The following is an 11273-nucleotide window of genomic DNA, read 5'->3' as shown; positions in this document are numbered from 1 at the left end:
GTGCCTGTAATTCCGGCTACTTGGGAGGCTAAGCCACGAGAATTGTTGAACCTGGGAGGCGGAGGTTGCAGTGCGCCGAGATCGCCCCACTGCATTCTGGCCTGGGCAACAGAACAAGATTCCATCTCAAAAAAGAAAAAAAAAGTATTAGTAGTGATGATAAGGAAGACGACAGCAATAATAAAAATAACACTATTTTGAGTGTTTATAACAAGTACTATAGACATAACACATTTAATCTTTAAAAATCTAGGGAGAAGATACTACTATTGTTCGCATGTTCTTCAGGTGAGAAATGTAAGAGTAAACAACATTTCTATCTAGCTAGCAAGCAGTGAAATCTGGGAGTAAAGTCCTCAAGTCGGGATGTGGACAGGAACGTAATAAGAATTCTAGTAAATTTGGAAGAGAGAAACATGGAATGGTGGCTGCCTCTGGTTTGTAGTTTTGAGAGCTGTGCTTTTGGGAATCCAAGAACAAGCCTTGTATCTCTACATAGTAATTTGACTAAAAGACATTAGTTAATGTCTTTTTTTTTGTTTTTTTGTTTTTTTGTTTTTTTTTTAGTGCTTACTGTATGCCAGGTACTGTTAAACATTTTTATCCATATTATCCCAGTGATGCCTCACATTTCTATGAGCAAGTTATTTTAGTATTCCTTTTTGCAAATGAATAAACTGAGGCTTAGAAGCATTGCTCTTATTGTAGACAATTTGTGTTTTCAAGGCTGCCACTCATTGAAAGAGTGACAAATAACACTGCAAATTTTATTAAAAATAGTAGTAGTAATGATAATAGTAATAATAATAGCTGAAACTTCCATTTACTGAGTATACTTAATTTGCACCAAGTACTATACAAACCTGGGTCCATATGTGGTTATATATGTGTGACCAAATAAAAAAAGAGTTATCTAAATTATTGTTGACTAGCCCTATTATTGAACATGAGAAAGAAGGGAGACATAATTTAGAGATAATTACCTTTTTTCTGTCAAATGTCAAGCCTTTAATTCCAATGTTCACATCAAGAGCTTCGACTAAAAGTTTCCGTGCTTTTGCAGAATCCAGGTAACAATCAGAGCACGGGCAGTTGTCTCTCAACCATACAGCTGGGTAGAGAGACTCTTCCTCATCATGCCAGATGATCTGCATCACACGAGTCCCGTCAAGTGCTTCTGCCTTTTGGATGGTACAAGCCATGTTTCCGGTCTTCAGGATTAAATTCTGTCAGCTACCTGCTATGACAAATCAGTGTTAAAAGGATTCTCAGGCAGATAAGATCTGAACTTTGCCTCTGAGAGTGTGAACACTTCAAGTGGACTCTGGCCTCTGCTATTCACTGGGACCTTTGTTCTGGTGAGAGTATTTCACATACTGTAAGCAGAAACACAGTGACTAAAAGTAAATGAGACATAAGTGCTGAGTCAGGATCCAAATGAAAAGAATTCCTTGTTTTTCTCAGAGAAAATTCAGATAATAAGTTCAGAACCAATGACATATGCACTTTAATAATTATGTTTGCATAAAAGCTCTGGAATGTTTAAAGAAGAAAAATGTTCCACAAATTGAAAGTGTAACAATTGGCCGGGCGCGGTGGCTCAAGCCTGTAATCCCAGCACTTTGGGAGGCCGAGACGGGCGGATCACGAGGTCAGGAGATCGAGACCATCCTGGCTAACACGGTGAAACCCCGTCTCTACTAAAAAAATACAAAAAAACTAGCCGGGCGAGGTGGCGGGCGCCTGTAGTCCCAGCTACTCCGGAGGCTGAGGCAGGAGAATGGCGTAAACTTGGGAGGCGGAGCTTGCAGTGAGCTGAGATCCGGCCACTGCACTCCAGCCTGGGCGACAGAGCAAGACTCCGTCTCAAAAAACAAAAAAACAAAAAAACAAAAAAACAAATTGAAAGTGTAACAATCATCCCTGTCCTATTTTAACTGGTGCCCCCTTGGACGTGGCTTTTGAAAAAAATGTTTTTATGATACTAAATTAGTAAACTTGTTTTTATGAAGAGAATATTAATGCTTATTATTTACTTAAAGGCCACTATAATTCAGAATATTGTGCTGTTTCTCTTCTATCATTTGCTTTTTTACCTTTACAATACATTTTCTTAATGAAATACAGAAGTCCTTAGGTTCTGCAAGAAACTCATTTGGTTTCTTGAGATTTTTTGTGTTAATACATATCAGTAGAGTGTGCCTTGTTACTTTAGTTACTTTATTCTGAACCTTTTTGGAGTACTTGTGTATACCTTCATATTACTTGGGATTACATGACTTACTTTTTATTAAAAAATCCAGCAAATTTAAGGACATGGACTATTTATAGGAGAGGAAATTTAGTGAAACAGAGACACCATGGTATTATGCTTGAGCACCTGTGTTAATCCTGATTCCATTAGTGACTGTATATTTGACCTTCAGAAACCATGTCAATGTTCTACATTTTACTTTCTTCACATATTATTTTCCAGTACTCTAAACTTACATGAATGAAGTAGAACTTACATAGGAAAAGTAGAATTTATATGCGAGAAGTAGAACTCCTTAACTTCTTCCATGTAATGATTTGCTCATCATTAACAGAAGGTGACATGTGACAATGGAAACAAGCCTTCATTGCCTTGAGATGAAGGGAAGGTAGGAATGCTTGCACACGTGTGCACGCACAAACACACAGAGCTTATAATTCCCTCCCAGGCACTGCAATAGGCACTGGGAGATTTAGTGATAAGTAAGATAAAATTGCTCCCTCTCCTTCTTGAAATTACAGGAAGACTTTATGCAACATTAAGATAACTTAAAATATACTTTACACAACATGAAAGTAAAATACTTCTAGGTGGTTTCACATATGCTTCCTCAAATCATTGGCTTGGATAATTTAGTCAAGGTATGGAGCAGAGTCAATAGGAAAAAGATTGCTTTCTCCCTTTAGCCTCACATACAGAGTTATTCAATAATTGCATGGGTGAAATACAATTGACTCTCATGCTTATTTCTGCTTCAGAACCATAATTTTTTTTCTTAAAATTTGCATAGTCATAGGAGAACATTATTACTTAAAAATCATCAAAAATTATGATGTACTTTCAAACCTGAAAATTTAGCTCATAAGTCTGAGTGAGGATCATTATAGAAGTCCTAACATCAGTTTCTCTGTGGAATGGGTATAGGACATTTGAGTTTCCTGACAAGAGAAAGGGTTGGCTGGCAAGTTTTCTCACATACATTGTTTCAAAAGACAAAGATGGCTTCAATGACCCTGGAATAATACAATTAAATCCTTAACACTAAAAAAAAGAAATGTAGTACATGTTAACCTATATCAAAGGATGGCAAACATGTTCTGTAAAATGCCAGATGCCACATCTTTTAGGCTTTGCAGTTTATATACAGTCCCTGCTGCATATCCCTGTTTTTATTTTTTAAAACACTATAAGAATGTATCAGTTATTCGTAGTTCATGGTGTGCACAAAACAATGTAGACCACATTTTGCCCCCAGGCAGTAGTTTACTTATTCTTGATCAAGTTATCTAAGTTTATGCTTTTATTACAATGGAATACAATCACGCTTAAATGCAGAAAATGCTTCTCTTTCCCTTGTCATTATATTATAAAGTTAAACTTACTCAAATATATAATAAGTATCTTCTTCTAGAAGGTACAAAGATGACTTTGAAGTTCCAGACAACCAGGAAAAGATAATTACGAAAATAAACAAATAATAAGGCCAACATTGCTGAATGCATATTGGTTTCACCTTATTTTCCTTCCTCACTAGTACAACATTTTCTGACTAGTAAATATTTTGTCAGTTTTCTTTATAGCTAAGATTAGTTATGATATAATTATGCCCAATGAAATATATTTGGAAGTTGCTGTGTAGGGAAATTTTTAAAAAGGTGATAAGACTTGCTGTCATATGCTGTTTACTCTATTTTTTTTTTCCACTTCCTCTCTGGAATGTGAATGTAGTATTGGAGGTGAAGCAGTAATTTTGCAACCATGAGGTAAGAAGCGTAAGTATAAAATCTAAAAGAAGTCAGAGTTCCCCAGGGTTCTGTGAAAACACTTTACCAGCAATAGATGGTCATGTCTGGACCTCTTTTTTACATGATAAAAACTAAATTCCTTACTTATTTAAACCTTTATTTGCTAGCTCATCTGGGTACAGATAAGTTGGATTTAAGAAAGATTTGTGAAAGGTCATTCCACATTTAAGGTGCAGGCTGAGCCAACAACAACAATATGAAAGTACAGTGTTTGAGCAGTAGAAAACATGCTATTTGGCTGGAACAAAAGGCTATAAGGGGAAATGGCGGTTGAGAGAGATTAAAAGGCATATTGACACCAGATCATGAAGCACCATGCATAACAAGATAAGGAGTTTGGGTTTCATTCTATTATGAATGGGAATTTTTATATATTTTTTTCAGGTAGCAGATTTGACAATGAAGTTGATGACAGTGTGTATGGTATATTGAAAGAAGGTTAAAGGGCTAAAATCAGATACATCGTATGGAGCTGTCATAAAAATTTAGTCTAGAAGAAATGAGAACTTGGGAGTAAAAACATATATGGGAGGATACATGTAAACTATGTTCCAAAGATATACTTTAAATTGCCTGCAGTTTATGTTCTCACAAAAAGTTTTATTATTCTCTTGGCTATTATATGAAATATCATTTTATGAAAGATAATGATTCAAATCAATATCAAAGATATTGATTCAAATAAATACCGAGGAAAAACTGAAAAACTCGTGAATTTTCAGTTTTCACAAATATGTGAAAATTAAACAACAAACTCCTGAACAACCAATGGTCAAGGAAAAAATCAAAAGAGAAATTAAAAATATTTTGAGACAAACAAAAAGAGCACACATCATAACAAACTTTTGAGATGCAGTAAAAGCAGTTTGAAGAGGGAAGTTAATAGTGATAAATGCCTTCATAAAATATAAAAAAAGATCTTAAATAAGCAATCTAGCTTTACATTTCAAGGAACTAGATAAAAGAAGAACACACTAATCCCTAAGTTATCAGAAGGAAGGAAATAAAAAAGGTTAGAGGAGAAATAAATGAAATAGAGATAAGAAAAAATTAAACTAAAACTTTTTTGAAAGGTGGAATCGACAAACCATTAATTAACCTAAGAAACAAAGAGAGAAGACTCAAAATCAGAAATGAAAGAGGAGACATTACAGCTGATGCCATAGAAATACAAAAGCTCGTAAGAGATTACTATGAACATTTATATGCCAATGACTGAATAATCTAGAAGAAATGAATTCATTCCTAGAAATGTACAACCTACCAGGACTGAATCATGAATAGAAAATCTGAAGAGAACAGTAAGTATGAAGATTAAGTCAGTAATCAAAAACCTTCCAACCATGGAAACTCCAGGACCTGATGGCTTCACCAGTGAATTCCATCAATCATTAAAGAAGAATTAACATAAATTCTACTTAAACTTTCCCCAAATATTGACAGAGAGGTAATACTTGCAAACTCATTTTATGAGGCCAGCAATACCCTCAAACCAAAGGCGGACTAGAACACTGAAAGAATAGAATATTACAGACCAATATTCCTGGTGAACATAGATGCAAAATTTTTAACAAAATACTAGCAAAAAGAATTCAATACACATTAAAAGGAACATACAGTATAATCAAGTGGGATTTATCTCTGGGATGCAAAGATGGTTCGACACATACAAATCAGTAAATATGACACAACAATTAGCAGATTCAGGATAAAAATTAGGTGGTCATTTCAATAGATGCAGAAGCAGCATTTCATAAAATTCTACATCCTTTTATGAAAATAATTATCAACAACGATGTATAGAGGGAATGTATCTCAACATAATAAATGCCATCTGTGCCAAGCCCACAGCTAACATCATATTCACTGATGAAAAGTTGAAAACTTTTCCTCTAAGTTTGGGAACAAGACAAGAATGCCCACTCTAACCACTTCTAATATTATAGTACTGGAAGTCCTAGCCAGAACAATTAGGCAAGAAGAAGAAATGAAAGTTATCCAAATCTGAAAGGTAGAAGTAAAATTGTCCTTGTTTTCTGATGACATGATCTTATACACAGAAAACCCTAAAGACTACAGAAAATTTTTTTTAGAACTAATAAATTTAGTAAAGTTGTAGAATATAAAATCAACATACAAATATTCGTAGCGTTTAGGTATAATAACAACTAACATTCTGAAAAAGGTATCAATAAAACAATTCAATTTCCAGGATCACTAAAAACACACAGCATTACATTTAGCCAAGGAATAAAAGATCTATACACTGAAAACTATAGGACGATGACAAAAAAAATTAAATGAGACACAGGTAAGTGGAACAATACTCTGTGTTCTTGGATTTGAATTATTAATATCAGTAAAATATCCATACTACCAAAGTCATCTACAGATTCAGTGCAATTACTGTCAAAACTCCAATGACATTTATCAAATAAATTTTAAAAAGCACTCTAAAATAATGTATGGAACCACAAAAAATCTGAGTGGCCACAGCAGTCTTGAGAAGGAAAAACAGAGTTGGAACTATCACATTATCAGATCCCAAAATAGCCTACAAAACTATAATAATCAAAACAGCATGGTATTAGAATAAAAAATACATATAAATCAATAGAAAGTAATAGCCTAGAAACAAATTTGTGCATTTAAGGTCAATTAATCTGTCACAAAGATCCTAAGAACACTAAATGGGGAAAAGACAGTCTCTTCAACAAATGGTGGAGTGTTACTAAATATCCAGATGAAGAAGTATAAAACTGGACCCTCATCTCACATCATACATAAAAATCAACTCAAAACGGATTACAGACTTAAACATAAAATATGAAACTTTACTAGAAGAAAACATATGGGAAAACTCCATGACATTTGTCTGGGCATGGATTTTTTTGGATAGGAACCCAAATGAACAGGCAACAAAAGCAAAAATAAACAAATAAGATGGTATTGAATTAAATCCCTGCACAGCAAAGGAAATAATAAAGCAAGTAAGGAGACAGCCTAAAAAATGAGAAAAAATATTTGTAAAGCATACATCTGAGGACCATCTATGTTTTTACTTATTTTAATCAAATAAGTTAAGCAATCATCCTATATCATTCAATAAGCTAAAGTCACTTTCAAATGGAACCATGCTGACTCTTCTGTAAGCCACAGCAGGGCCCACACATCTGATAAGGGGTTAATCTCCAAAATATATGAGGAATTTAAACAACTCAATAGCAAGAAAACAAACTACTCAATTAAAAAATGGGCAGCTGGGTGCAGTGGTACATGCCTGTAATCCCAGCTATTCCAGCGGCTGAGGTAGGAGGACTGCTTGAACTCAGGAGTTTGAGGCCAACCTAGCCAACACAGAAAAACTCTACCTCTAAAACAATAAAAGAAAAATTTTAAAAACAGGCAAAGAAAAGGAATAGATATTTACCTAAAGAAGGCATATAAATGGCCAGCAAGGATATAAAGATGCTATCAATTATCATCAGGTAAATGCAAACCAAAACCACCTCATGAGATATCATCTCACACCTGTTAGAATGACTGTTGTCAAAAAAGACAAAAGATACGTCTTGGTGAGAATATGGAGAAAAGAAAACTCTTGTACACCGTTAGTGGGAATGTAAATTATTTTAGCCATTATAGAAAACAGTATAGGGCTTCTAGGTGCTGCGGCCGCCGCCACCGCCACCACCGCCACCGCCACCACCGCCACCACCACTGCCACCGCTGCCTCGGAACCCAGGCCTAGGGGGTGGTGGGGCCGCGTGTGGAGCCCCCGCCCCCCGGAGCTGCCAACATTGCCAACGCTACCGTCACGCTACACATAGGTACCCCTGGGATGGCCACTCCTCCAGCGATGGACCCATCTCTCACGCTGTGGCAGTTTCTGCTGCAGCTGCTGAGAGAGCAAGGCAATGGCCACATCATCTCCTGGACTTCACGGGATGGTGGTGAATTCAAGCTGGTGGATGCAGAGGAGGTGGCCTGGCTGTGGGGGCTATGCAAGAACAAGACCAACATGAATTACGAGAAGCTCAGCCGGGCCTTGTGGTACTACTATGAGAAGAACATCATCCGCAAAGTGAGTGGCCGGAAGTTCGTCTGTAAGTTTGTGTCCTATCCTGAGGTCGCAGGGTGCTCCACTGAGGACTACCCGCCCCACTCAGAGGTGTCTGTTACCTCGGCCATGCCAAATGTGGCCCTTGCTGCTGTACATGCCGCCCCAGGGGACACTGCCTCTGGAAAGCCAGGCACACCCAAGGATGCAGGAATGGCAGGCCCGAGCGGTTTGGCACATAGCCGCCGGAATGAGTAAGTGGGCTCGGGCCTCTATTCCACCTTCACCATCCAGTCTCTGCAGCCACAGCCACCCCCTCATCCTCGGCCTGCTGTGGTGCTCCCCAACGCAGCTCCTGCAGGAGCAGCAGCGCCCCCCTCGGGGAGCAGGAGCACAAGTCCAAGCCCCTTGGAGGCCTGCCTGGAGGCTGAGGAGGCCGGCTTGCTTCTGCAGGTCATCCTGACCCCACCCGAGGCCCCAAACCTGAAATCGGAAGAGCTGAATGTGGCGCCAGGTTTGGGCCAGGTTTTGCCCCCGGAAGTGAAAGTGGAAGGGCCCAAGGAAGAGTTGGAAGTCGCCGGGGAGAGAGGGTTTGTGCCGGAAACTACCAAGGCAGAGCCAGAAGTCCCTCCACAGGAGGGCGTGCCGGCCAGGCTGCCGGCGGTCGTTATGGACACCGCAAGGCAGGCGGGCGGCCACGCGGCTTCCAGCCCTGAGATCTCCCAGCCGCAGAAGGGCCGGAAGCCCCGGGACCTAGAGCTTCCACTCAGCCCGAGCCTGCTAGGTGAGCCAGGACCCGAACGGACCCCAGGATCGGGAACTGGCTCCGGCCTCCAGGCGCCTGAGCCAGCGCTAACTCCTCCCTACTTCCTACGCATACATTGACCCCGGTGCTGCTGACACCCAGCTCGCTGCCTCCCAGCATTCACTTCTGGAGCACCGTGAGTCCCATTGCGCCCCGTAGCCCGGCCAAGCTCTCCTTCCAGTTTCCGTCCAGTGGCAGTGCCCAGGTGCACATCCCTTCCATCAGCGTGGATGGCCTCTCGACCCCCGTGGTGCTCTCCCCAGGGCCCCAGAAGCCATGACTACCACCGCCACCACCACCACCACCACCACCCCTTCTGGGGTCACTCCATCCATGCTCTCTCCAGCCAGCCATCTCAAGGAGAAACATAGTTCAATTGAAAGACTCATGCTGTGATTGTGGTGGGGTGGGGATCCTTGGGAAGAATTACTCTCAAGAGTAATTCTCATTATCTCCTCCTCCACAGAAAACACACAGCGTCCACAACTTCTCTGTTTTCTGTCAGTCCCCCAGTGGTCGCCCTTGCACATCTCCTACATCAATGGTAGGGGCGGTTTATTTATTTATTGTTTGAAGGCCACTGGGAGGAGCCTGACCTAACCTTTTAGGGTGGTTAGGGCATCTCTCCCACCTCCCCACTTTTTTCCCCCAAGACAAGACAATCGGGGTCTGGCTTGAGAACGCCCTTTCTTTCTTTATTTCTCAGCCTGCCCTTGGGGAGATGAGGGAGCCCTGTCTCCATTTTCAGATGTGAGTAGAAGAGTTAGTTTGTTTTATTATTCCTGGCCATACTCAGGGGTCCAGGAAGAATTTGTACCGTTTAATGGGTTGGGAGTCTTGGCCAAGGAAGAATCACACCCTTGGAATAGAAATTTCCACCTCCCCAGCCTTTCTCTCAGACAGCTTATCCTTTTTCAACCAACTTTGGCCAGGGAGGAATGTCACTTTTGTTCTTCCTCCCCCTGAAAAGCCATTCCTTTGTCTGCCAACCTCCCTGGGGTCCTGCCTGTTTCCTCCCAATGGAGGGTTTTTTTGGGGATGATCCCCATCTGGGGGGCCCCTCCAGCCAGTACTCCAGGTTTCCCTGTCTCTCCCCCGCTGCCATTTTGATAGTATAATCTATTTTTAAATGGAGCTTCTCAATAGGGGAGAGGGAGTCATCTCTTCTTATATTTGGTGGGGTGGGTGGGAAGGAAGGGATTTGGGGGGAATCTTCCTGCCGCCTCCCCCCTCCACGTGTTTATTTTTGATACCAAATGTGTTTTTTCAGTTCCCTCCCTCCCAGGCCCCAATTTCCTGTGGAGGGTACAAAGGACCCTTTTAATATCCCTGGAGTTGGGAGGGAGGAATGGGGGACGTAAAACCTGTCCTGTCTCTATTCTAGGCAAGAGAGAGTGGGTTCAAAAGACTCCTGAGCTCACTTTTAGCGCTGGCCCAGCCCAGGCCTCGGGACCTGGGGGTTGGTGATTTGGGGGACGGTGCTACTCTCATCTCCACTGTTTGTTTTACTTCCCCAGAATGGACCTTTTTTTTTTCTAAAGAGTCCCAGAGAATGGGGAATTGTTCCTGTAAATATATATTTTTCAAAATGAAAAAAAAAAGAAAACAGTATGGAGGTTTCCCCCCCAAATAATATATAGAACTACCATTCCAGCAGTATCATTACTGGCCATATAGGCAAAGGAAATGAAATCAGTATGTCAATGAGATATTTGCATTCTCATGTTCATAGCAGCATTATTCAGAACAGCCAAAATACAGAATCAACTAAGTGTCCATTGATAGATGAGTGGATTAAAAATGTGGTATATATCTAAACCCGTATCTATCTATCATCTATCTGTCTGTCTATCTATCTATCTATCTATCTATCTATCTATCTATCTATCTATCTATCTATCTATCATCTGTCTACACACACACACACACACACCCCTGAATATTATTCAGCCCTAAAAACGAAGGAAAATTCTGTCATTTGTGATAACACAGATCAACCTGAAGGGCATTATGCTAAGTGAAATAAGTCAGGCACAGAAAGACAAATGCAATATGATCTCACTTATACATGGAATCTAAAAATGCCAAACTCATAAAAGTCATGAGCAGAACAGTGGGTGCCAGGGGCTGGGAGATGGGAGAAATGGGGATATGTTGGTCAAAGCATACTACTTATTCAGGATAAATAAGTTCTGGAGATCCAATGTACAACATAGTCACTATAGTTAATAATACTGTCTTGTGTACTCGAAATTTGTTGAAAGAGTAGATCTCAAGCGTTCTCACCCCTCCAACATACAATGATAATTATGTAAAGTTATGAATATATTAGTTTGATTGTGGGAATTA

At 40.1% G+C, this 11273-nt stretch overlaps 1 protein-coding gene and 1 pseudogene across 2 annotated transcripts in view; one reads left to right on the top strand and one right to left on the bottom strand.

Annotated features, from left to right (window-relative positions):
• BBOX1 (butyrobetaine (gamma), 2-oxoglutarate dioxygenase (gamma-butyrobetaine hydroxylase) 1) overlaps nt 1-1341 on the bottom strand; it is an 81717-nt gene extending 80376 nt beyond the window's left edge. Inside the window, 1 exon segment of the mRNA XM_011936408.1 lies at nt 984-1341. Within this exon segment, the coding sequence (XP_011791798.1) occupies nt 984-1202 (219 nt within the window). The 5' untranslated portion in view covers nt 1203-1341.
• A 6411-nt stretch (nt 1342-7752) lies between these two features.
• Nucleotides 7753-9693, top strand: LOC105507704 (annotated as a pseudogene). Its single transcript, XR_001001140.1, has one exon. The product of XR_001001140.1 is annotated as an ETS domain-containing protein Elk-1 pseudogene (transcript).
• Nucleotides 9694-11273: the final 1580 nt, after the last annotated feature.

The sequence above is a fragment of the Colobus angolensis genome, unplaced genomic scaffold (assembly GCF_000951035.1).
Source record: "Colobus angolensis palliatus isolate OR3802 unplaced genomic scaffold, Cang.pa_1.0 Scaffold152, whole genome shotgun sequence".
NCBI classification, from domain to species: domain Eukaryota; kingdom Metazoa; phylum Chordata; class Mammalia; order Primates; family Cercopithecidae; genus Colobus; species Colobus angolensis.
The sequence above is the reverse complement of the archived record's forward strand: the minus strand, read 5'-3'. Positions and strand labels throughout refer to the sequence as shown.